This window comes from Plectropomus leopardus, chromosome 20 (genome assembly GCF_008729295.1).
Source record: "Plectropomus leopardus isolate mb chromosome 20, YSFRI_Pleo_2.0, whole genome shotgun sequence".
Classification (NCBI taxonomy): Eukaryota; Metazoa; Chordata; class Actinopteri; order Perciformes; family Serranidae; genus Plectropomus; species Plectropomus leopardus.
In genome coordinates, this window is record NC_056482.1 from 7,765,419 (window position 1) to 7,792,572 (window position 27,154).

A 27,154-nucleotide genomic window follows, 5' to 3' on the forward strand; every position below is an offset into this window, starting at 1 on the left:
AGTACATGCTTACCCTTTCCACTTCCACTGGCCCTGTGAACACATTGATCTCTGGCTGCGATCTAAGGATGCTGACCTATAGAGAACCGATTCCTGTCGAGGTTGTGTTTGTGCATGTCTGTATAAGAGAGTGTGTGTCTGTTTATCCTGCACGCCTGAAATGGGCTATGAAGGGCTGACACGTGTACAGAGACGCATAAAATGAAACATACAAGCATAAAACATATAGAACATATAAGGAGTCGCTGAACACTAACAAACAGCTGCAGGATTCGTCTCATGTTTGCCTCAACCAGAAGAGCATGTAATTAATTACCCTGCAGATGATTAGCTAACCCTAATATTGACAAACAGGGTTGACTCGGTTTTGATAGTGATTATGTGATGGCAGCGCAAACATTTGTCACGACTGTGTGTGGGCTTTGATTAAGCTTCTGAGAGAGCGCAAGCCTTAAGAAGCCTTCTAGTAATCCTCCTGCAGCACAGCTCCATTGTCTGGCCGTGGGAGGAGGCTAAAAAAGAGCCGGCAAATTAAGAGTAACCTTCATGCAAAACAGAAGTGGCTTTTGTTTTGTTTCCAGGGAAGGACGCTCGGCTCTATGTGTACAGACTGAGCGCGCTCAAGAGAGGCCTGGAGGAGAAGCTCGTCAGAAGCAAGTGTGACAGCCGGGAGAATAAACTGGAGAAAACTAAAGGTACAAACACAAGGCATGCAAAAATATAAACAGTGTTGCTCATACTGCAAATTAATCCCTGCAACAAACAAAAAAAGAAAAAATGTCTCAGCTTTCTTATAACAATAATCAGGTGCAAATTAAACAGTTTTATGCCTCTGTGTGGGCGATAGCTGTGGCCCGAGGCATTATATTTTTGGGTTTTCTGTCCGTCCGTCTGTAGGTATGTCTATACATCCATCCCATTTTCATGAACGTGATACCTCAAGAAGGCCTTGAGGGAATTTCTTCAAATGTTTCACTAACATTCAATTGACTCAAAGATTAAGTGACAACATTTTGTTGGTCGAAGGTCAAGACTTATGTGATCTTGCATCTGTCTCATCTTCATGGATGTGATGTCTCAAAAAGGCCGTGAGGAAATTTCCTGAAATTTGGCACAAACATCCTCTCGGACTCTGATGAATTGGTTAGAAATTGGTAGTATATGGTCAAGGTCACCACGACCTTGCGTCTGCCTCATTCACGTGAACATTATATCTCAAGAACACCTTCACTGTCTTCAAATTTGACATGAACGTCCACTTGGATGCAAGAATGAACCTTTAGAATTTAGTGGTCAAAGGTCAAGGTCATTGTGACAAAACATGTATTTGGCTATAACACATTCATAATTCATTCTGTAATTATGACGAAATTTCACGCACACGTCTATCCAAAAATTCAAAGGTCAATTTTACATAATGTGTTCTGCGAAAACACTTTTCCGGCCATCATTAAACACCATAACTCAGGATCAAAAGGGGAGACATTTGGTCAGGTACTGAATTGGTGACACTTATCTTAGGTGCCCAACTTGAAACTCTGCTGACTGCATAAATGTTTTGTGCTGCCGTGTTAAAGATGTATGTGAAGTGTCCATGATATAGAATATGTAGCTTCAACATTTGCAGCAACATTTGAAGCATTGTAAACTGTCACCGCCACATAGGAACCTCAGCAGATATGGTTGTAAACTATAACTGCAAAATGACTCGTTCTCTGAGGCATACAATCACAAGGGGGTATTTCTCATTGCTTACTGCAATTATTTCTGCTGTTCATACTGGCCATTAAGAGATCTCCTCCTAATGCACTCAGACATGTCAGCCTAAAGCAGGAAGTTTTGACCTTTCTGAACGTCCTTTTTAGCAGCGCAAACTCGCAACCTTTGACCTGCTTCTGGTGTCATGCCAGCTGTCCGTAGCGGATGCATCGATCTGTGGGATGATGCCAGAGAAAAACCACCTACAGCACAGCACATGTCTAATGTACTTTCTGTCTCTTCATATCTTCCCCCCACCCTCCTCCTCTTTGTCCCAGGCTGTCATTTGTACTCCATCAACACCCACCACGGTTCAGAGCTGAGGATAGTAGCAGCCATCAGGAACAAACTCCTCCTCATCACCAGGAAACATCCACGTTTTGAGGGCTTCAGTGCTGTCGCATCAGGAGCGGACTCACCAGTGGAGGAGTTCCAGTACATACGGGTACAACAAACTCCACACAAGTGAATTGAAAAATGGAAAAAAACATGGAAAATGAATGAATGGGAGGCATTTAAAATGCTACATATACTACATATGCTACATATTCTACATATACTATATATGCTACATATGCTATATTTTGGAGTCAAGATTATATCAAGTGTGAACACAGAGACATGATACTTTTTTTTGTTTTGTTTTTAGATTTTGTGTGACTCACACTTTCCAGGGATAACATTATGTCCAGTGTCCATATCAAATAAATCTCAACATTTTCAAGTTTTCCTCCGTATAAAATAGTTGCTTGTACATCCATGGATGCATTGCGAATAAGAACTGCTAATGACTAATTCGGCATGCTTTGCCAGTTTGCCAAAATGTTAACAAATACTGGTTGAAAAAATTAAACTTTATAAACAGTATATAATTTATAGCTATATTGCCCATAGCATTACTGGAACAGTAGTTCCAAAACCTAGATCATGACTTTTTACCAAACAGAAGCAAGAAAACGAGAGTGTCATTATTTTTGGATCTTGTATATAAATGTTGTTTGCCATTACTGAGGGTGTAAATCAACACGAAGAGATGGTGTTGATGGTCAGACCTTAAAAAGCCCCCGTCCTAAATCAAAATATTCTATACAGGCAAACATATAAGTTTATAAAAGTGATTAAACATATGTATGTGATCTCTGAAGTTATTGTGTATCATTGGCCCTTTAGGAGATCTGTCTGTGTGACCCGCCGGTGGTGATGGCGCTGGTGGACGGGCCAACGGGGGAAAATGACAATATGATCTGTGTGGCCTACAAACATCAGTTTGACCTGATCAATGAGAGCACTGGAGATGCCTACCGGCTACACCATGTAGACGCCAACAGGGTGAGGCACACGTGCAGGCACAAGCAAGCCACAGTTTGAGTGGCCCAGTTTGTGGCTTTATTTACCCGCTGATTACCAGACTGCTTGGGTGAATCAACACGTTGTCATTCACAGCCAGCAGCTGGGGAAGACACATGAATGAGTAGGCTGGAGGATGAACAGCTGCTCTAATAAACTGTCTTATTCTGCTTTAACATTTTTTCCTCTTGAAAGAGTAACAAAAATACATAACAAACTGCAGTTGAAATCTTTTATACTGCCTGGTACCTTGAGGGTATGTGACCTGGTATTATCTGTCATAACTAACCTTTGGATCTTGTTGAAGTGATTTCCCCTAAACTGACTCGTCTCTGCCTGCAGGTAAATTTTGTAGCAGCCATCGATGTGTATGAAGACGGGGAGGCGGGTCTGCTGCTGTGTTACAACTGTGAGTCATCATTTCTGAATATGTGAGATCTTTTTATGCCATCTCAGAAATGCTTTTTAGGGAGTTTCTTCAAATTAAGCATAAATGTCCACTTGGACTCAAGGATGAACAATTATATTTTGGTGGTCAAAGGTCAAGGTCACTGTGACCTCCCTGTCTCATTCTTGTGAAAGCAATATCTCAAGAGCACCTTGAGGGAATTCCTTAAAATTTCGCACAACTTGAACTGATTAAAGTTTGGTGGACATTCTCATGATTGCAATATCTCAAGAGGGCCTTGAGGGAGTTTCCTCAGATTTATCACATGGATAACATGGATGTAAATTGCAACTTGACTGGTGCGCGGAGGTAAACAACCATGTGGTGGCCGAATGTTTTTTACGCTGCATTCTCCTGGAGTACAAATCATTCAGCACAGACTGCTCAAGAGTATCAAAAAGTCAGATATTGATTTTGAAAATGCAGCCACCTACTTACGTTTTTGTTTGCTTTTTATTATGTCTTGATAATAGAACAGATGTGTCTCAGATTTCTTATAAAACACAGACAAAAAAAACAACACTAGCACAAAAAAGTATTAAAACAGTTCATCCTGTTTCCTCTGGGTCTCTTACAGATATTTGCTACTATAAGAAAGTTTGTCCATTCAACGGCTCCACACCGATGATCCAGTCCAACACCTCCGACTTCCACTTCAGCTGGAACCAGATGCCAAATGCTATTGGTAAGTTACCACGGCAGCAATGCTTAGGCCCCACCCAGCCCATTCTGCTGGCCTGGCCAGAGCCTGCTGTCACTATGGAAACATCTTGTGTAGCCACAAGCATCCAATTGGCCAATGAGATTATTTGTGTGTGCACACATGTGCGCGTGTCTGTGTTTGTGCATGTTCTTATTAAAGGAGAAGGTGATGGAAAGCAAATACAACTGATACTAAAGCTGTGACCCAGCTGATAACAAAATGCACACAGAGGCACTCACACACACTGAAATCAGCAATAACAAAGTGTGCTGAGTAATAAATCAAATGTACTGAAACATGTTGGAGAGCCTGTGATGAAAAGTTACATTTAAATGGACAGTTTACATGAAAATATCCATAAACAAAAATACATATTTGTCCTCTTACCTGTAGTACTATTTATCAGTCCAGACTGTTCTGTTGTGAGCTGCGGACTGTTGGAGGAGAGATGCACTCTCTCCAATATAATAAAACTAGATGGCACTTGTTTTTTTGGTGCTCAAAGTGCCAAAAAAATACAATTTCTCTTTCCAGAAATTATGATCTTTACTCAAGCTAATCAACAGATCTTGACATGAGTAGTTTTATGAAGCTACATTTTTTTTAATTAAAAATGAAATAGAAAAAAAAGTCCAGAAACTTATATTCATAATTATCATAATTGTACATTGAAAGTTATTTTTAAGCGTGTTTTTTAAAGTAATTTTCTTGTTTGTTTTTGTCTTTTACTTTATTATTATTATTTTTCTTAGGGGCAAGGGCTAATTTTCAGGTAATTTTTTTTGGCACTTTTTATTAATTTCTTGCTAAATTTTGGTTCATTTCCCCTTGAGCTGCACAATGCCTTCCTCTAATGTTTTTGAAAGAAATCTAGCACATTTGCCTAGTTTTCAAAGGGTTAAAATGGCTGAATAAAAGTATAGATAATGTAAACGCACAATATATACAGTATGAGATCAAAAGATTGTTAGTTAAACTTTTCAGATTTGTAGTATCAGTTGTTTGTTTTGTCTGCAAGTGTCTAATGATTAGACACTAATCTGATGTCATGGATGGATGTTCCAGCTGTGCTATGCATCCGCTACTGGGGATCCTAATAAAGTCATAATCATAAAAATCTGCTGGTTGTGTAAATAGGCAACTGTAAGGCAACTTACATTTAGTCTAGCAGACTCAGACTAACTATTAGACTTGTTACAATCAAACAAGGCCTATAATTAAATCATATCCTGCTCGATCATGTCTTAACTCTTCAACTCTTTTCTCTTGTCAAGTTGCACCTGTCGGAGGGTTTGTTGGAGGCTTTACAGAATCTTTTTTCCCTCATAAACACTGGCATCCATGCTGTGCCGTAGTTAGCTCTCACCTCGTTGCACATTTCCCATCAAACAGAGGAGAGGGGAAGCATCCAGAGCCCCTAAGAGAGATGTTCAGCTCGATTGTTGTGTCGCTCATTTTTCTGCATATATCATCGGCTAATGATGGCATTTCAAAATGCCATTCTGGGTGAAAGTATCAAATGTCTCGCATTTTGGGAGTTGGGCAGTTGAGCCAATTTAAAAAATGTTAATTTATTGTTTTTTTCCAGTGAAACTCAGCCTCATCCCTTGTTGATTATTTGCAGCTGGTTTTATTTTATTCTCATGTTGTCTTTGCAGTTTGTGCATTTCCTTATATCCTGGCCTTCACGACGGACTCCATTGAGATCCGACTGGTGGTCAATGGCAACCTTGTGTACACAGCAGTCGTCCCAGAGCTTCAGTTGACTGCTTCTCGGGTTAGTATGATTGACAGCTATTAAAATTTCCATGCCCTGCTTTTGTCAGCAATGTACACTTTTGTAAATATATTTTTTAACCATAAAAAAAAAGCCCAGTCCTAATAAACCGGCCAGACCCTTTTACACGTCGGGTCTGATGTATATATGTTTAAACTTTTGTCAAGATGGACATCCTACTCACATTGTCAGCTTGGTAAGATTCTCCACAATTCTATCATTCAGATAATTTTACTGACACCACTACAACAGTACTATAGTATAGTGAATTATTTTACAGAATTATTATTATTTTAAGTTGTTTTTTTAATTTAGGGGTTAATTTTTCAGGTAATTTTCATGTTCTTTGGGTCATTTCTTCTTTTGTTGCTCATTATCTTCTTCTAATGCTTTTTGAAATAATAAATAAATGAATAAATAAAGCCAATTTGCCAAGTCAGGTGATTTGATAGTAGAAATGCATCATGTGTACCTGCAACACACTTTGTTTCACTTCAGCTTGTGAGTGTTTTCAGCGTTAGAAGGCCTTACTCTGCGTTATAGAAGTAGCTGTCTCAGCTTTCTCATTTCAATCAATCTTTACTACTCTGGTGGGAAATATGGCCGGCAATCTGCATGGTTACAAATCAATAATATGCTCATAATTCATACACATAGATAATTTCAAAAGACCACAGTGCACCTGCCATGTAATAACACATTGTCCTCCCCTATCCTCATAAGATCTTTTTTCTTTCTATGTTTTTCTTGTGCCTCTGCCCTTCCTGTCCTCTTAATATTCTTTGTATTTCTTGGCATCCTTACACATTCGTCATGTCTCTGTATTGACCTAATTTCCTCTTCTGTCCTCTCTCTCCACCCACAGTCGGACATTTATTTTGTTTCATCGGCTCCGGTGAGCTCAGCCTCCAACTGCAGTTCAAGAGACACCAGTTCCCAGAGTTCCCCGCAGACGCCTACGGGCTACGAGATGCCCGTGTTCCCTTCGCCGCTCGGTGATGGTAAGCCCCGCACAGCAAAATCACCTGAGGATGTTGATAGTAGTAGCTTGACTATGAAAGGTTTTCAAAAGTCAACTTTGCCTGCAGACCTGTTTGAGTTTGGAGCGCCGTCGTGTTAGCCCTTAAGCTCATGAACCATTTACATAAATTTGTCTTAGCAGAATGGTTCGGCCTTTCTCCACCAGAGTTCCCGCTTTCTCACAGTCGAATCATGTGTGGTTTTCTGGGGCAACATATTTAATTGCATTATTATGAACTCATCCTTTCTTACTGTTCATACTGACATAATTCAATTTTATTACCAAATCGTTGGCACTATTCAGACTGGCATGGAGAAGGATCCAGATTGTCAAGTTTCCTCTCAATAGCTTTGTTTGTTTTCACTATACCTCATATAACCCTACTGATACTTTTCAATATATTTGCCCATTAACCAAAAACCATGTTATTTTTGCATTATAGCTGAGCATTTTCCACAAATGTAAGAGGAATATCCAGCCATTTACTTCCACTTCTTTAAGTACAATATGAAAACCGACTTGCAGCAACTTTAAGGCCCCCCGAAACATGTTTTCAGATCCCTAATATTAAAAAGTATTTCTCAAAGACATCAAATATGCATGAATAAATACGCAACAACTGAAGTTAGAGTTCAAGTTAAAAAAAAGAAAAACACCCAGGGAGAATAGCAGAGAAACAATGGAGAGAGAAAATGCTCTTGTGTGAAAACTTTGCCAAAAAAAAATTGTGTTCATGCAGAGTAAGAAGCTGATTGCCGGGGCTTTTAAATATAAGAAAAGGGAATGCATTACAATGAATTATGATTGCTTTTGTTTTATAGACACTGTTTCATTTGTCATTGCAAACCTCAATCATTTTAAAAACTTGACCTGCTGGTGAGTTCAAGGACACTCTGACATCCAGCCTTTAACTGATGTAATGTCAGAAAATCTTGCATAGAAGAAACACAGTCATGAACACAGTGAAATGATAACATAAAATTATTCTGCACATTGAAAGAATAGGGCTGGTGTTACACTATATTTTTCTCAATGTCAACAATCCTATTACAAGACCAAGACACAGAACTTAATGATCAATATTTTCCAACATATCTACATCCTTGTTGACTCTTACTAGAGATGTAAAGCTCCATATATATATATATATATATATATATATATATATATATATATGTAAGCTTCAAATATCCTGAAATAGTGACTTTAGTTTTCGTTTGGTTAAATTTTGCACTCAAGACTGCATTAACAAAAACAGATGGTGTATGTGGGGAATGACTCCAAACTGCCGCTAAAATTTGCCTCAGTTTGGGTCTCTGATAACTTAAATGACTGAAGTCGTTTGGTTAAAACAAGTAAAAATGACCATGATCTAAAAAGTGTATCATAGAAAAAACACGGCTTAAAACTGGATAAAGTCAATTTATAACAACTTCTAAAACAATCACAACTGACGCATGCACTAAGGAGATATGACAACTGTTTCCATGAACAAAATTACAGATTCCTCGGGAATAATAATGGGGATAATGTAAGTACACAACTCAACAAAATACATTACATTGCTCTCGTCGTTTTTTAGATGTTTTAATGTGGAAAAGTTGCGTATATATTTAAATGAATGGAAGATTATGGTTGCAACGTAAAAAATAGTTGGCAGTTATGGAAATGTAATTTGCAGCTAAAGGACTGAAACATTCAAAAACATCGCTATGATCCTTTTCATTTCTTACAAATCACAAAAAGAGGAACGGACTATCACCCACATACCTCCCACCACCACCATTCAAGGGCACACAGTAAGTGTCCTCAGAGGCAGAGAAGGCTTTCAAGGATGATAAAGGATCAATATTAGCCTCTCCTCCCCACCCTCCAGCCCACTTTCGCTCCCTATTGCTTCTTTTATTGTGTATTTGACCATTCGAAGCACCTCCCCCCCGTGGCTGACCTCTTCTAGATTGTTACATCTGTCTCACAATGGGCCATATTTGTGATGCGCAACTGTCGTTAATGTAATACAGGTTTGTCATTCAGCACGAACAGACCTAAGGATCAAGGCAATGTCAATGTTCATTTCTAGATGTTGAAAGGGAAATAACCTCAAATGCATCCATGCAATTCTGACTGCTGCAGGGAAGGACAAGAAAAAACAGTTATTAAAATGTCCTGATTGTACGCATCATCAAGGCAGTCCTTCTCTGCTTTGCTGATGGGAGCGGGTATTTACAGGTCCCATTAAGGCTAACAGGGAGGAACATTCGGCTGTCACTGCTGCAATTAGCCGAGGAACGGGGCTTTATGCTTTTAGGTTCTGATTCGGGTAATTTCTTTTAAAGGGGTTTTCATTTTCTCCTGTTTCAGCTGGTTATGCATCCTGCATCACTGGGAGTCGTACACCTGACTTGCAACCTACTCTATGTGCCTTAACCCTTTAAAGTCTTCATCAAGTAAAAAAAAGCAATAGAAAAAAAATGCATTTGCATTTTTTATAGCCTTAGGGCTATAACTACAGAAATCAGTGTTAATTTTAATTTTAACATACCCAATAATTATTTAAATATGGGCCTCTACCAAAAGGTTGAGATGGCTAGTCACGGTAAAACAGAAAATCATAAATCATCAACTGTTTTAATGCTGTAATACGATAGTGTCGTATCACATTTCAATTTGTGATCATGGGAATAGTAGTATTACCAGTACTAATATTATTTCCATGCATAATGACCAGCACAGGAAGCATCCAGTAGCTCAGCTGGTAGAGCAGGTGCCCTATACGGAGGCTGTGTCCTTACCCACCTGCGGCCCTTTGCTGCATGTCATTCCTTCTCTTTCTCTTCCCTTTTCACACTTCAGCAGCTGTCCTATCATAATAAAGGCAGCCCCCAAAAATACCTAATACATACATACATACCATTACAGGAGCTTGAAAGAAATTTTCTTTCACCAAATATATAATGCAATAATATTGAATTTATGATCTTAACAGTGAATTTTTATGAATATTCATCCTTTTTTTATTTTATGAAAGAAAAAATGTACATTTACTATCTAAGCATCAGTACATTTGACATAAAAACATGTATTTAGACAGTGAAAAATCATACTTACTATTGTTTTTCACCATGTATGTAATGGATAAAATTAATTGCATCATGTCACAAGAATTAATCATCAGAAGTTCATTTACATCTTAGCAAATAGCCCATTTTAATTTCATTAGCTTAGCTTCACTTCCTTTGCCATAGAGGGCCAAAATAACGGTTTGGTAGAGCATGTTTTGTCCCTTATTAGATTTCTATTTTTTGTATAAAGTTGCATAAATCTTTTTCGGTAAAACCTCTGAAACTCGAACATGTCGAAAAAATATGCCTACCTTTAAAAAAAAACCTCCACACGAGTCCTCATGTCTGGAGTGATTTTTCTAGTTACTTAACTTCTTGTCGGAGGTGAGCTGAGAAGGGCAGACTGTTTAAAGACACAGCGACATCTATTGGATTTTTTTTTGTCCTAACAGACCTAAACCGAATGGTAGAGATGGCTCAGTCAGATTGATTTGGATTGAACACATTTTTCATTAAGATATAGTGACTTAAAATGTGCTCTACCAAACAGTTGAGCAGAAAGTTAAATATGTGACAGCACTGTGTGTGATCAGTTTGTGTAACCCTCTTCTTCATCCCTGGTTCAGATTCTATACGGATCCCCTATGGTACCAAGCTTTCCCTGTACATGTCTAAGGATGCCGAAGGTACTGCAGGATCTCTCCCTCGACTCAGATCATGACAATAACGCTCATAATGCCGCCCCACTAACATGCACATGCTCCCAGAGTGTTACCACCCTGTCTGCTCCAAGGCGGCATGTTGACTTGAACGTTGGTTGAATGTTAAGTGAACATTATGTCTTCCCCATCCCCTCCCCCCTTTCTGTCTTTACTAATTAAAGCATTAGTGCGAGAGGAGAGTGAGAGGGGAGAGAAGGTGATAGAGTGCAAAGTGAAATAAAAAAAAAGTGAGGCAGAGGAGATAACGTCGATCACAGCGGAGGGTTTTAATATTACTAGCAGGGGAGGTGGGGGGGTGCAGAGGAGGTATACATGAATGCGGGAGAGAAAGGGAGGGGTTGTGTACAAGCAGGAGGTTGGGAGAGAAGGAGGGAGAAAAGGGAAAGAGGGAAGGAGAAGACACGTCTGCCGCAGCATGATTTACAGATTGCACTGTCGCCATGGAGACTTTTGTCAGCCCCTCTCTTCGATCCAAAGTGGTAGTCCAAACAGCGGTGCCACAATCTGGGGGGGGGTGAGGATGCGGGAGAGAGAGGTTGGAAGGGGTGCTGACAAAAATCCCATCCTCTAACTGCCTGTGCGCCTGCTGTATCTGCTCCTTGGGGAGGGTTTCATCTGATGTAATCGCATCAGTACTGTGAACAAGATGATGTTACTAATGTGGCTGCTAGCCGCCACCTCCATCCACTGGCTCGAACGCATGCCAAAGACCTGCAGCCAAACATCCCTCTGCTGTGGAGAATTCAATTAAAACCTTCCTAATATTTATGCTTAAATCATCTGCCAGTGTGATGCAGTGTGACACTTCCCCTGGTCCAGAAACGCATGTGGAATATATTGATCTCTGTGATTATATATTCCAGATAACTGCATGCTTTCCCAACATTTTGATTTAGAGGGATCGTTCAGATTTTTTGAAGTGGGGTTGTATTAGGTACTTTTCAATAGTCAGTGTATTGCATATAGTAGATGGCGGTCGGCATGTCCCAAATTTGGAGAAACAGGCTGGAGTCCGACAAAGAAGCTTAGGGATGTACTGCTGTGGATGGGGGCCACAATAAAACATATATTTAGCCACCTAAAAAACAAGTCCCACCTAAAAAACATCAATATCCGTTTAAGTGTACGCTATACTGACGGTATTTGCACGTCTTGCCTCGATCAGTTGTTATTTTTTTTTTTTGTGTGTGAGTTTGGTATCTAAATGAGTTCATTTAGAATCCCCTAAGTCAAGGCAGCAGCAGACCAGCAGCTCCTGTGGTCACGGAGCTAAAATTGCTGTTTTTCTCTATGGAGTCTGGAGGCTTTGACCAGTGCATAGACGGGGAACTAAAGCTGGCTTCCCCATCAAAAATGACTGTCTGAAGGAACAGTAAAGCAGTCAAAATACTCTTAGTATTGTGTGCACTCAAACTGATTTTGATTCCCCTGCGATGGCTAAAATACATTTTATTGCTGACCCCTATTAACAGCATTATATGGCTTAGCTTCCATGTCACACTACAAACCGCTTCTCCAAACTGGGAGCGTGCTGACAACCATCTACTGTATTTAGTACACTGACTACAAATAAGTACACCATTCAACCCTACTTCAAAAAATCCAAACTTTCCCGTTATATGCCATTTCTGCTGTATGACACTACAGGTACGGAAGAGGATCTCTGACAACACTAACACAGTGTACCTGTCAAACATCAGCAGTGACCCTCTATTTTTCTCCGTGGCTCTTTGCTAACCTCTCACCCGCTGACATTTCAGCTGAGACGGTCCTCTTTGTGCGCCGCCGTAGCCTCACCACATTGATTCCGTCTCATTTCTGTTGCTGCCTCAGTGGAGCAGACTGTAGCCGCTGTACTGCAATACTGCTCCCTGATGGCTCAATTTGAGCACTGCAGGTTTGGTATGCTGCAGATTGTGCCATTTTAAAAAACTCTAAACACTCATTTAGTGTGTCCCAAACAGACTTTAAGCGTTTATAATCTCTGTGGAATAATAGATGGTCTGCTATAAATGTCTACAACTGAACAGTTATATCACATTAGCTCAATGCAGTAAGAATGATTCATTTTAAGATCAAATGCTGTTTCGGTAAATGGAACTATTAATCACTTTCGAGTGTCTTCATTTGAATATGGAGGTTTGGTTCTATTGCATCAGCTCGTCAACCTCCAGACTCAAAGTCAAAAAAGTAGGTTATTGTGCATATTTTGGTTTTTGGATAAATTTGTTACACTTTAGCCAGCTGTTGTTTATCATTAATTTTACTGTGCTATGGAACTGACTTTCTCTTTCTAATTGTGCTGTTGCAATCAGTGTCTGATTCAAAACCTCCTCTTATGGTGCATTCAAGGACTCTTTTTAACAACATCAAATTACCAAGTAACGCTTTGACCAATATTTACAGTGTGTGTTTGCCTCCTGTTTACGTTGTGGGTTTGATTTTTTCCATCAGTGCAGCACATAAGAACAACGCTTTAGTCAGTCGTAAGTTAGAGGGTCTTTGAATGCACCACCAAGAGGCAAGAGGGGTTTCAAATCCATAATTTGATATTTTGGGAAATATGGCATTTCCTGTTCTTGCCAGGAATTACACGAGAAGGTCGATACCACTCCCACGTCTTTATATAATGAAGAGGTTTAAAGGGATAGTTCACCCCAAAGTTAAACATGTATATTTTTCCTCTTACCTATAGCTATGTATAAAGTTGCCGAGTGTTGGCAATTTCTACCATAGAAATATCTGTCTTCTCTCCAGTATAATGGAACTAAATGGCACTCAGCTTGCGGTGCTCAAAACACCCAAAGTACATTTGAAAAACTCAACAACAATGTTTTTTTGTGTTTCTCCCAGAAATCATGACCCGGTTACTCGTTTGGTGGGTGTAGTTTGGTAGAAAGAAAAAAATAGTCACAACAAGGACTGTGGACTATCTTGAGTAACCGTGCAGTGATTTCTGGAAAGAGACATTGCTGTTGACTTGTTGTTGGTTTCTTTTATCTTTTTTTTCCCCCTTTTTTTTCTTTTTTTTTTCTTTGAGCACCACAAGCCGAGTGCCATTTAGTTCCATTATATTGGAGAGAAGGCAGACATCTCTACGACCAATATCTCCAGCACTTGACAACTCACACCAAATTAATCTAAAATGAAAAATAGCACTATAGGTAGGAGGAAAAATGGGTATTTTTGATTTTGGAGTGAACTGGGAAACAGCTAGCCCTTGGATGTACCTATTTGCATTAGCTACATTAGAGTCACAGATGTTTTCCAAAGAGATAAATGCCAAATGCATGGGCAGAGGAGAAAATGTGGCCGTTTACCAGACAGCAATGAGAGTGGTATCCATCTTCTCATTTACTCTAGACAAGAAAACAAAATAACATTTCCCAAACTTCATACTAGTTCAAGAAATAGTCACTACTCCCACTTACATTACATGCAACAATAATGTAATTGTGGACAAATACATGGACAAAATGTAAAGTGGCTGTGTGGAAAGTCATAAAAGATATACTTTTAATAGAAATGCATTTCCGTATCTAATGAGCTAAAACATGCCAAACAACATAGTGCCTCAGGCCAGAAGTTTTATGAATTTCTCATTAACTGATACACATTCCCCACCCTTTATCTGTGTATCTTTTCTGACACTTTATTCCCATCTTTGCTCTTTTTATTTCTTTTTTCATGTCTTATGTTACCTGCTTCCTTCCCTCTCTCTGACTTTACCCGCTGCTCACTCCTTTCTCCGCTCTCTGGGTTTCTTTCCTTAAGGTGAATCACCATGTAAGCACATGTACAGGATCCCCCTGTGTAACTTGGTGGGCCGCAGCATTGAAAGACCACTCAAGTCCCCTCTGGTCAACAAGGTGCTGACGGTGCCGGCCCCTGCCATGGTGCCCCCGGCTCCCCTCATCTCCGCCACGCACTCGCTTTCACTGTCACGCATGGAGATTAAAGAGATAGCCAGCCGCACACGGAAGGAGCTGCTCGGTAAACACTAAATAACACATTCACTTTATGTTAACGTTTTAATGACAGCAGTAGTTTGACATTTAGGGGAATGTCCTTCGGACCTTTTCTTAGAAAGTTAGAGGATAGAATAAAACCGTCTTGTTTCTTGTTTGCTGAATATGAAGCTACAGCCAGCAGCCGCTACATTGAGAAAGTTTAGTCTGCCTTTGCTTATGTACTGGATTTCTACAGTATCAAGTCTGTCTAAAGGTAAAGGAATAATTTGACAGTGTGGTAAATTTGCGAGTAGCTTTCGTGTTGTGAGTTAGTTAAAAATGCAAAATATGAAGTTACAGCTAGCCAATTAGCTTAGCTCACTAGCAAAAAGCCTGGAAATGGGGAAGCAGCTAGCCAAACAAAAACGGCCTACCAGTGCCTCTAAAGCTCACAAATTAGCATGTTGACTGTGTACCTGTTCAAAAATTGCTGTTTTTATGCTTTGTTTTCATGCCTCCACACTGGCGAAGCTGTGGCCGGAGCTGTTATGTTTTCAGGTTGTCCGTCTGTCCAGACGTACAGTTCTCACAAATGCTAAATCTCAGTTCTTAAGGGAATTTCTCAAAATTTGGCACAAACGTCCACTTGGACTCAAGAATAAACTGATTAGACTTTGGTGGTCAAAGGTCAAGGTCACTGTGACCTTGCATCTGTATCATTCTCATAAACGCAATATCTCAAGAACACCTTGAAGGAATGTCTTCAAATTTGGCACAAACGTCCATTTGGACTTACTGATGAACTGTTTCGATTTTGGTGGTCAAAATTCAAGGTGAGCTATCTGGCTGCTAGCTGTGGCCTTATACTGAAGAGACAGGTATCAAACTGGTATTGATCTTTTCATCTACCTTGCTTCAACTAAGCAAATGAGTATATATCCCAGATGTTGAACTGTTCCTTTAATTCGCACATTTTCTGTTGTCTCACACCAACGAAGGCTTGACAGAGGAACCAAGTGGAAAGTCAGACAGTGGAACAGTCAAACAGAGGAAGATGAGCAAGAAGAACACAGAGGAAGACCCCAAAGCACGAGCACTGACGTCAACAAACAGTGACAGGTGACAGATTCATCCACAGCATTGCAAAGTTAACAGTTTGATGATTTGACACGAGCTCAGGCCATGTGTTTTTGTGCACAACAGGTTAGCCTCAGAGTCTGTTGAAACAGACCTGGACGTGCAGCTGCATTGTTCATCGAGTTCGGAGGCTGAGCCAGAGAAGGTGGTGCTGCGAGCAGAGAGCCCGCCTCTCGCCAGCGCGTTTGGCCTTTCCACATCCTTTGAGGAAGATGTCCTGGACCTTAAATGAAGACAATCCCACCGTGCACTTCTCTTCCTGCCCACTCCCGTACTGTCACCATTATTTTATTGTTTTGGTTGGTTTGCTTTTAATTTGTTGTTTGTTGAATTCTGTTTTTGTTGTTTCTTGGGTCTCCCCATTCATCGGAGTAGATGGGTGCAGTGGGAGTTAGAAGATGTGTCTGTGTGCGTTCGTTTTCGCGAGCAGTCCTGCAGCCACTGTTTGTTGGGTGTTTGTGTTGCCCCGCAGCAAATAACCCAAAGAGGCGGTAAGGTTGTGTACGATGCCGTGGTTTATTCAGAGTTCTGCAACAGCCTTGAGATAATGGTTTGATCCCAAACCACAAACTGAATGTAAATTTGCGCACCGAGGCACGACAACAATCTCTGCGTTCCCAATGCCCTCTGAAGTTGCTTAAATATGTCTTGTATATTATGTGATTATTTCCGATCCACTTTCAGATGTTGTATGGTATGCATATGTATGTGTACATCTGTTTATACATGAAAATGCACACACAGTGACGGGCGTGTATGCCTGTCATGCCTGTGCTGCATATTTATAGATATATTATAAAAAAAAATCAATTTTATTCCCATATTTAGTAAAAGATGTTTTATGCTCTCTGCACATATTAGTCCTCGTTCCTCTCCTTATTCACAGTATACAGGTAGACAGGGCTGGAGGCAAAGTCTCCCACAAGTGCCATTTCCCAGCATCCTCCACTGATCCAACCTCTAACAGCCACCGTGTTCTGGTGTCTGACAGTAGCAGCCATGATTGTAGTCCATGTTAGATTACTATGGTGACCCCGCATACAGTTTGAATAAATTCACTAACAGGAGGCATTCTATCACATCCACTCAAATGTTACCCCATAAGGATGAGACATCCTTAAAACTGCATGACCTGCCTTTGCTGCATGTATTGTGACAAAAAAAAAAAAGCTTCTTTGGAAACCACGAGGGCTGCAACATCATACCAAGCATAACAGCAAAAAGCAAACCACAGCCGAAGATGATAGAGAAAGTGTGGATGTTTTATTAGACTGTCATGTAAGCTGCCCCGAGGCACGTACAGCAAAGGATTTGAAGCCAAAAAAATTTTCTAGACAAAACTTAAGTTAAAATATAGTGTATTGTCATGAACCAAAATGGTAAAAACTGAATTTAGTCAAAAAGGGAAAAGCAAAAACCAGCTTGAATACTAACTGCACTAAAATAAAGCAAAATATTTTTATTTTTGTTATTTCATGATTGTGGAAGGAGCAAAAGGAAAATAATTTCTGAAGTTAGTCCCAATTATTGAAACATTAATGTAGAAATTTTAAAATATATATTGTTTATATTGCACAATAAACCATTTCAAATATTCTGAATTAATATAGTTCTACCTTTTAGGGACTAAAACAAACAAAAAACATTAAAATTAACTAAAACTTAAAAGTGTAGAAAATGGAAACCAGTATAAAAGGAATAACCTATTAAAATTATAGAATAGAGTGCACCGGCCCTGCTGGTTTTAATTCCAGATGTCCAGTGAACATCAGATTTACAGCTGAGACCCTGGTGCAAGAGTACAGCTATGAATTATGGGCCAGTTCACCAGACATCTGTTACACTCCAGTTTTCTGTAATTCCCACACCACCCCATGTGTTTATTGAAAAACAGCTAGACAAGTTGTAAAACTCAACTCACAGGTTTTCGGTTAGACCCTGCCAGCAGTTATTGGCAGTCACAACCAAACATTTAATAATTGTTCTTCTTTTAAAATGTTTCTAGGAAGGCCAACATTAAGTCTGAACAAAGAACATTTTATTCCCACTTGTTCAAATTCATCTCTGACATCCTGACATTAGTTATTACTATGTAAATTTATAACCACTCCTGTTCCAAACTCTAACAAGATGAACTCAGAATGGTGCTTCACTGATTCAGCATTGCATTTCCATAAAGCTGAAGGACTCAGGAGACATGTTTAAAAACCCAAACAGAAAGTTCCATCTAGATCTCCCCGGCCTTTGGCACCAAACTACTTTGACAAAGTTCAGCACAGAAACTTCATTGGAGCTTCAAAATGCTCAGCTCACTGAGGACATCGTTGGACTACTTTTAGTGTCCATACCTTTCATAAACCTTGGTGTCTTTCTGAATTTTCCCCACATTCACATGGCTTGATTTAATGTTCACAGTTGGAGTGCATCATCTGCAGAGTGGGGTTGAGCTGTTCACTCTTCTCTCTTCAACCTCTTCTTACTCTCACAGTTTTTACCCTTTTTTTTTTCAACAAAACTTCAAAAACTTCTTTCCAACGATGTAAGTATCTAAGCAAAATGTCTTGCACATTTTGTGCTGTGAGCCTCAAAGTGATGGGAATGACATCCATCATCCCATTGACACCAATGTTAACTGAGACCTTCAATTGCAGGAACCCTTTCTCTCACGATATAAAAATATCAAGGTGATAGGAATTACGCTTTTTGAATGTGAGTGTATCCTCTCTTGTTGGCAGTTACAATCACCATTGCAACTGTTAATTGCAGGTGTGTTAAATTTGGTGTCATTAACGCCCTGGAAAACAGGGTTACTAAACAGTAGAAAGTCCAGCGACACTTCGTCGCATTTGGTCCAAAAAGGGTTGAAAATGAACACGATCTTAATGGATGTAGTGGGTTTTTTGTTTTGCTTTTTTAATCTAGCAGGAAAAGGGGCATTAGCTGGCTTATTTGATCTCTATGATGTTGCAGTAGTTTTATTGCAGGTTTTAAAAATACATTTTAACCTGCTATTTCAACTCCTATCATGCCCTCCTGCCTATTATTTGACCTCTAGCAGGTGATCAATCTCACCAAGGAGTTCCTTAGCAGATAACTTGGCTGGTGGATTCTTAATTGGCACACACACAAGCAAAGCAAGTCTCGGCCCTTCAAAGAAGGACAAATACACATATACGTGTCCACATACACCAGGAGTAACACATCCTTGCATACTTTTCTAAATGCATAAAAACAATTAGTATTTTGTGAAACTGCTGCCACCTCATAGATGGCAGCAGTTACTGGTTTCCAAGCTGGAGGTCCTGACCCCCACTAGGGGTCACCAAAGCTTCACTGGGCCTTCTTAACAAAGAAAACATAAAACTTAAAAAAAACACACAAACAAACAAAAAAAAACAGTATACACTATTACAATTTATTGGGCTTATGATTTTTTTTTATTCAAGACATAAAATTAAAAAAATGTTACTGGATAAGGGCACAGCAAACATTTAAATGCAAGCTATAACCCATAGAGCCTTCACTCTCTGCTAACCTGCCTTGCCTTTCATTAGAAAAGTATGCAGTTAAAACAATGAAAGAGATAATAGAACAATGGCCATGTGTCAGGGAGAAGAAAACACTTATTTTGTCAAAAAAAAAGGCTATTAAGTGTGTGTTTGTTATAAATTGAAAAAAAGGAAGAAAAATAAGTTGCATAAAAATATCAGAAAAAAACTCTAATCTCTAATGGAGTATTCACAAGAAATTTTTTGCTCAAAATTCATCCAGTTTAGCCCCAATGCATTAATGTCCTGCAGTTTTTGCCTTCACTGTTAACGGTTAATTGTACAGTTGTTCTTAACTTGTTGTTATTGTTATGCATTTAATACTAACAATATGCACTTGCTATTAATTGAACTCCTTATTCTCAGCTTTTACGCAGCTGGAAATCTAACTGCAATTTCTCCAGAAATTCATTCTCTGACATAAATATACTTCTTCTTTGTGCTGAGGAAGTTACATCAGTCCTGTGAGTCCGTGTGAGCGCTGAATCGAACATGAAACGGGGAAGATGTTCTGAGTCACTGAGCAGTCAGTAAAACCAAAGGATCCACTGGTAGATAGGGTGATTAACTGGGAGCAGTGGTTCTGACTCTGCTAACAAAGGTATGAGAGCACCTCGATGTGGTGGTTTCACAACACAGCAGCTTTCAGATCTTGCATGAGCCTCCTCCTCCTCCTCCTCCTCTTCCCCCCCTCACACCTTTCCTCTGTTCTCCTCCTGCCTGTCTCAGTGTGAACCCCTCCAAACCTATAACACAACTCAGAAAAACTCAAAAGGGAAGGAGAAGAAGAATGGGATGGGTTTCCTTTTGTTTGTGTTTTTTTTTTTTTTACAAAGGTACTCTACTTTCGTGTTTATTACTCTGAATGAGTGTGGGTGACTGGGGGATGCCCAGCAGTCACAGTTTGTGACACTGCTTCTCCCAATTATGACTATTTCTCCTGTATTTCTGTCAAGTACTCTTTGTTCCTACCTCCCCTTGGCATTTTCACTGTTTTTTTTTCTTTTTTTGTATTTGAATCTATATTTACTGTTTAGACTGTTGCTGAACCTCTCTGTGATATCAAAATGAAAGAAAATGAACAAAAAAAACACCAAGTGTCTTAAAATATTGTATCGCCATCGTTTTTAATGCCAAGTACTACTTGTAAATGTTTGTGTATCAAATGTGGCCTCAAATGAAACTGAACTATATTATTATTAATATTATTATGATTATTATTTGAGCAGTTATTTTAAACAAGTGCTGTAGACCACTGCTGTGAAAGTAGTCGATTCTGTTCATTGATATGTAATAAATATTTATGGAATTTGAACTTCTCAGCATTTTTTTTACTGTACTATCTCACTTATCATAGATGACACATGAAATGTTAAACACTGAAGGACTAGCAACAGGGTTGTAAATTAATTTTTGGAATAATCTGTTGTGTTTCCTGCAGAGAACCAGCATTCACGAGGCACAGAGTTGCTGTTTAGGTGTGAGCAGCTCATGCAGGCCGATGTTTTGAACTGCCAAACACCGTCTGTGGTGTCTGAGGAGGTGCTTGGTGCAACCAGCCACCTAATACAGAGTTTGAAAAAGAGCCTGAGGTGAGAAACAAACACGCAAAAAGCATCAATTATTATTGTTTGACTGCAGTTCTAGCTTGAACAAATATTGAATTAGTAGTTTGTATTTGCTTTTAAAATGTCTTGATTTAAAAAAAAAATGAATAGATGAGTTTTAAAGGGGTGGTTTACCCCAAAATCAAAAATACATATTTTTCCTCTTACCTGTATGCTAGTTATAAGTCTAGATTGTTTTGATGTGAGTTGCCGAAGTTTGAAATGTCAGATGTCTGCCTGCTTTTGTATATAATGGAACTAAATGGCACTCAATTTGTTGTGCCGGAAAATACTATAATATTTATTATAGAAAAATGTTATATAAATCAAGAATTTAAACCAATCAATCAAATATCATTTTTTTGGATTTGATATTGTGGACATCAAAGTGTCTGTCTCTGAACGGCTGCCATCTTGCCAAAATCTTGTTCTGTGTGATTTGGACAACTTTATGTTAGGTGTCCTGCTGCAAGTTATGCCTGCTTCTTGTTAAACCCTCTTACTGCTCTCTCTGTATCAAAGGAGGCCAGCCAACACCCTCTGGACAATAGCCTGTCCCAGCCAACATAAACTGATCTAGACAGGGCGGGCCAGCCGGGGGCAACGAAAACAAAGCTTTTTGTAAGAGTGCTCACCTGATCTGGCATGAAAAACACACACAAAAAAAGGAGAAAGTAAAATTTTATGTAGCCATAAATTTCCGGTTACTCAAGACATTGAATAACACTGTGACTTTGGTATGTGTGTTCATGTGTGTCTGTGTGTGTGTGTGTGTGTGTGTGTGTGTGTGTGTGTGTGTGTGTGAGTCAAGTCTCACAGCTCAGTCACTCAGTGAGTTCATTGGCAAAAAAAAGGAAAAGTGAGGTGTACAGGAAGTTTCCTTTCACCCCCGGGGTAAAGGCAGGTTGAGACGACCCCGCTGCTGACTCATACAGTATATAGACACACCCCTGTACCATTGGCTTGTCATTGGCTTTATGTTTCACCTATGATCATATGTATGTCTAATGCTCATTCACTCAAAGAAAGAGATTGGGATTTTTCCAGTCCTCCCACATTTTCCCAGATTTGTTTTTTTTTTTCTTCTGTTTGGAATAAAAACTCCATAATGACAAAACATTACAGCTCTGTAATTTCAAGTTTAGTCATCAGTGGAAATGGGATTTCTGGAAATACATCGTCTTGGGGCTGGGAAATTGTTGTTTAGAGTCAAATGCAAGTCAAACAAGAGTGAGGATGCCAAAGACAATGTGATTAAAACATTTCACTCATGATTCAGTTTGTAGGTAATTTGGGCAGAGTGAAATGCAGGCCATTCATGCTGTGATCATATTCAGTATGAATACATGACTGGGTGCTCTGCTGTCGGTCAGTACCTCTATAAGGCTTCCCAGCACCCTCTCTGGCCCCTCAGGATACGTCTGCAGCATAGCCAAAGGTCTTACATAATAGGTGAAGGAATGCTGGAGCTTTGCCGCGGACTTCTGGATCATCTCACTCTCACACGCAGACACACACACAAAGTGGGGCCCGGTCCCATTTATACCAGAACACACTGTTTCTGCACAACCAGGCAAAGCAAATCATCTCTCTGTTAAAATGACAATTAACACAGATTCAAGTAAACTTGATTGCATATGATGATTGTTTTATTGCCTCCAAAAATGTATGGTTTCAAAACATCACTGTATACATTAAACTGGATAATAAATTATTATTATTGCCTTGAAATGTGTTTTCACAGATAAAATTCTTCCACCATTTTTGTCCTCAGCAGGTTGCTGCAAGATTTATAATCAGTCCAAATTTACAATTCCTTTCTTCGTCTTCTTCCTTAAAATTGACTTGAGAGACAGTTTCAGTCACAGAGTTGAAGCATCAAACTGAATTTCACCAGGTGGAATCTCTCGATACATCGCCAGTCATCACACCAGGATTCATTCATGTTTTTGTTGAACATAGTACGCAAACAAATGTTAACACAACAGATGGAACATCCACACAGGAAACAGATGAAGCCACAGAGGATAAAACACCAAACAAATGGTGGTTTGTGTTGGGTGTAAACACAAAAAGGGGGGGGTGAATGTACATTGTGGTACTGGTAAATATTGGCTTTAAAGGTCCCATATTTAGCTAATTTTCAGGTTCATAGTTTTATGCATTTCTCTGTGGATTGAGCGTTTTGATACTTTCACAGCTTTTATATGGCCCCTTTACCTGCTTTATGTTAAAAAAAAAAATGGAAAGCTGACTTTTGCAATATGGAACCTTTAACTAAACATTTAAAACTGTTCTTAGTGAAATTCCATCAGGTAATTTCAACAAAATATAAACAATAAAAACGAGCAACAAACTTCATTTTCCTTTAAAATAATACAGTACAGGATGTCAACTTCAAATAACTTTGAAGACATTCTCACATTTCAATGTTGTAAATGACAATACTGACAAAGTCTCTCAAAACCCAGCTTCGTTGTAATCACACACTTTATATTGCACTCTCACTGACATTCTTGTCTTTATGCTCTCCCTCCCAGGAGGCATCTTCGGTATCCTCCTCCGGCTTTTTCTGACCCAGGTCACAGATCGTAACCGCCATCTCTCCAGCCAGAACAGCACCTCTAGTTCACTCCTTCGCTTCGGGGTATTCAGGCGTACGCTGCGACCGCCATGAGGATCTGCAGAGCCATAGAGAAACAAGGTATCTGTGCGATGATGTAGGCCAGAGAGCGGGTCGGTGCTCGCAGGGCTAACAGGTAGGCAACGCTGTGCAGCACACGACCCATGAAGAAGACCAGGAAGTGGAGTCGGGCTACAGCCAGTGAGGGTCCAATCATGCAGTAGATAGCACCCAGGAAGAAGAAGGGGAGGATGTTCTCAATGTCGTTAATATGAGCCCTGTAGGGAGAGAAAAGATGATTTAGTCACATATTTATATGTGCACACATGCACACGTGTTCTCAATTTCCTGTAATGTTGAGATTCAGCCGCCTATGGCGCAATAAAGCCAATGGCATTAATTATTAAGAACTGACATATTTCAGTAACTCATTGAAATTCTTGATTATGTTGTGGTTTCTTTTGCATTTTTCCTAGGGAGCTGAAAGATCCTTGCCCATCTAACACTGGATTCTGTAACTTCTCGCAAAGGTCATTTTAATTCAGTCTGGACAAGCAGAAAAAGTCTGTGACTTCCTCCTATTGGTGGCCCAGTTGTCAGCATTACTATTGTCATGCTTCCCCTCCACCCACTGGGATTAACTTTTTAATAATATTATTTTAAGAAACCAGCCCTGTTGACAGTTCTTGCAAAAAAACAGCACATAGAGAAATGATTAGACTTGTGGACTATTTGATCAGGCTGTGGCAACTCACAAATGATTTCATATCCAAGCCAGATTCTTAGAAAAATATCAGGTTTTGTCTCCAACCATCAGGATACACAGATGAGGAGAAAAACAGACGGGAAAGTTTTTGCTAGCAGAGAAACATGTCCTCACTGCTGTCATGGATTATTTTCTGACAAGTTAAAACAAAGCAGTGGAGCACATTCACTGCAGGCTGCCAGCTCTTATTTAAAACCAGTGGAGGGAATAACAGAATATCACTGAGGAGTTGCATCTAAATGGAAAACTTTCACTAGGAAAAAAAAAATCAGAAATGATAATAATAATAAACGTTTACAGAAGCTATTATCTGGTGCATGCAGGTCTATGAAATGTAGAGCTGAGCCACAGAAACCAGGAGCAAGTAACCCTCCAACATCAACTATTGCTAATCAAACACTCAGTGACTCAATGTTATTAATGCAACATCTTCATTTAGAAACTACAGGGCAAGAGGTGTAAAGGGTTTATTATGCTAACAGTGGTACATTTAGTCAGTACTCTACTTAAGTACAAATTTGAGATACGTGACATGTTTTTTGGGTTGTTTTTTTTAAATCTCATGTCACTTTTAACTTCTACTGATGCTAATACATTACAATTCAGAGGCAAATATAGTAGGGGAGAGCAGGGTGGGTTGGAACAGGGGAAAGTGGCAACAGGGCCTTTTTAGCAAGTTAGAAAGATTGACTAATTGGGGAAAATATATGAATTTCACAAATGATTTCATTTCCTTAAAGAACTGTGCGAATAAGTTACATTGTAAATATAAGCTGTTCAAATTTAGACTGCACTTTTTCTTATTTAAATAATGTTTTTTTTGTGTGTTTTTTTTTGTTTGTTTGTTTGTTTTTTTGCCTGGAACAAGCTGTCCAAATGACCCAACCTACTGCCCCAACCTTCCTTGGAGGGCGGCATTTTGGGAAAATACACTGCTTGTACGTTATACAAAACTGTGCCTTTCACATTTGGGTTGGACTTAAAAAAAAAAAAACTTAAATTGTTAACAGACACCTGCATCTGTTCAGGAATCAATGTATTTTTATTACTATTCAAACAGTCTGTGGATAGTAAAAGTAATTTCACGCTGACATAAAAATGTCCCATCCAACCCCGTTCTCCCCTACTTTTTACCCCACGAGGCCTATATTTAATTTAAAGTTATAGGTAATCTAAAAATTTTAGGAAGGCTATTTCCAAAAGCATTTAAAATACTATAAAAGACTGGTAGCTATTAAAATGCTATAAAGAATGCATGCATCAGTTTTTAAAAATCCAACATTATAACACTTGCAGGCTGTGTCCGATGTTGTACTGGGAACATTTTGCTGGCATACTTTTACTTGTAGTATTAGTAGTAAGTAGTAGTAAACTTAAGCCAATGATCTGAATTAGGGTTGCAAATCTTAAACACTTCATTAATCCTTATTTGACTCAAACATAAAAACTTTTCTTATTTCAAACAATGCAAATACTCACAGCAGCATATTGTATATACTTTGACAGCACTGCATAACCTATTGATCGTCATTTAATTTCACGTTCGATTGAAGACAAAATACAAAATACAAGCATGTCGTGACAGTGTCAAACTTTTATCTGTCTTACCTCCGGCATCTTTCCACATATGGATCCTCTCTGTGATACTGTAAACCTCCGTGTCTCAGCGCGTCCTCGGGGTTAGCGAAAGCCTTTCAGGAAAGAAAAAACAGTGTCTGTCAGTAAAGGTTTCCAGTTGGTGATTTTATGTTGTTTTCTCCGCTTTGCTCCTTCTTTAACTCACCTTTTTGCGCAGCCTTACTTGTCCTGTTATTATCGCTATTACATACATTTTGATCACCAGAAGCACGCCGTAGAAAGCAAAACAGGAGAAAACTTCGTTTCTCATCATGACTTCCATGGTTTGGTTTTAATGATCCAAAGCTGAGCTTAAGTGGAAGAGGGGCTCTGAGGTTGGTGCATGCGTGCATAAAGCTGCTAAAAAGTGAGAGTGAGACCGAGAGGGAAGGCTGTTTTGTACCGTCGGTGATGCCTCCACCCACTCACCCAAATGATGGTGGCTGGTTCAGTGTTCATCATTCTGTGAATCCCAGACTGAACACTCATAACTTGGTACGCAGAAATTGATCCCCGGAGACTATGACCCACTTAAACAGTCACAGAGACTGTAGCCTCCAGTGCCTAAGTACTTATGTCCTTGTATCAAAAGTACAACCATGCCTACTCATTAGGCAGCTAAATTGTCAGTGTATAGCCCAGCTTTTCCGATTTTTTTTTTTAACATTTTCAAATTATAAGCCTATTAGTCATGAAAGTCTCAATGTAACCAACATTTAATAATGCAAGAGTTAAAAAACAGCAACGATCCCCCTAAATATGTTGGAGATGGTGGTGTTAACCCTTTGAAACCTGAGCAAACTGGTTCGATTTCTTCCAAAGACATTGGGAGATGGCAAATAGCAACTTAACAAGACATGGCCCAAAAATGAACTAGGATTCAGAAAATAAAGTCACGCGAAAATCACCAGAAAATAAAGAAACAAACAAAAAAAGGTAAAAAAAAAAAAAAAAAAAAAAAATCTAACCAGTCTGCTCAGATTTCAAAGGTTTTGCAAAGGCAAAAGCTTGTGAAAGGCATCTGAACACAGCACAAGAAAACTGATGTCAATCCAGGTGTTAAAGTAA

At 39.3% G+C, this 27,154-nt stretch overlaps 2 protein-coding genes across 7 annotated transcripts in view; one reads left to right on the top strand and one right to left on the bottom strand.

The window, feature by feature from the left end:
• The window catches only part of garnl3 (GTPase activating Rap/RanGAP domain like 3), a 96,281-nt gene extending 76,991 nt beyond the window's left edge, over window positions 1–19,290 (top strand). For 4 of the 6 annotated variants that reach the window (XM_042508769.1, XM_042508771.1, XM_042508770.1 and 1 more), the window contains 11 exons: window positions 582–695; window positions 2,037–2,203; window positions 2,929–3,087; window positions 3,448–3,514; window positions 4,131–4,238; window positions 5,915–6,033; window positions 6,899–7,034; window positions 10,743–10,802; window positions 14,613–14,831; window positions 15,787–15,907; window positions 15,992–19,290. In XM_042508769.1, the coding sequence (XP_042364703.1) occupies window positions 582–695; window positions 2,037–2,203; window positions 2,929–3,087; window positions 3,448–3,514; window positions 4,131–4,238; window positions 5,915–6,033; window positions 6,899–7,034; window positions 10,743–10,802; window positions 14,613–14,831; window positions 15,787–15,907; window positions 15,992–16,157 (1,436 nt within the window). In that variant the 3' untranslated portion in view covers window positions 16,158–19,290. The remainder of the gene's footprint in view (window positions 1–581; window positions 696–2,036; window positions 2,204–2,928; window positions 3,088–3,447; window positions 3,515–4,130; window positions 4,239–5,914; window positions 6,034–6,898; window positions 7,035–10,742; window positions 10,803–14,612; window positions 14,832–15,786; window positions 15,908–15,991) is intronic. The other 2 variants (XM_042508773.1, XM_042508774.1) reach the window with 1 other exon arrangement.
• Window positions 19,291–22,707: 3,417 nt separating this feature from the next.
• ptges (prostaglandin E synthase) lies at window positions 22,708–26,461 on the bottom strand. The gene is made up of 3 exons (XM_042509421.1): window positions 26,253–26,461; window positions 26,078–26,160; window positions 22,708–23,981 (listed from the first exon to the last, which is right to left on the bottom strand). The coding sequence occupies exons 1-3, from the start codon at window positions 26,367–26,369 to the stop codon at window positions 23,732–23,734; spliced, it is 450 nt and encodes a 149-aa protein (XP_042365355.1). The 5' UTR covers window positions 26,370–26,461; the 3' UTR covers window positions 22,708–23,731.
• Window positions 26,462–27,154: the final 693 nt, after the last annotated feature.

Bases quoted from the DNA above. Each gene is read 5' to 3' on its own strand.
- ptges (XM_042509421.1), bottom strand. From the start codon at position 26,369: ATGGAAGTCATGATGAGAAACGAAGTTTTCTCCTGTTTTGCTTTCTAC. The intron at 26,161-26,252 runs GTGAGTTAAAGA...CTTTCCTGAAAG, and splicing joins AAGTAAGGCTGCGCAAAAAG to GCTTTCGCTAACCCCGAGGA. The intron at 23,982-26,077 runs GTAAGACAGATA...CTCTCCCTACAG, and splicing joins TATGTGGAAAGATGCCGGAG to GGCTCATATTAACGACATTG.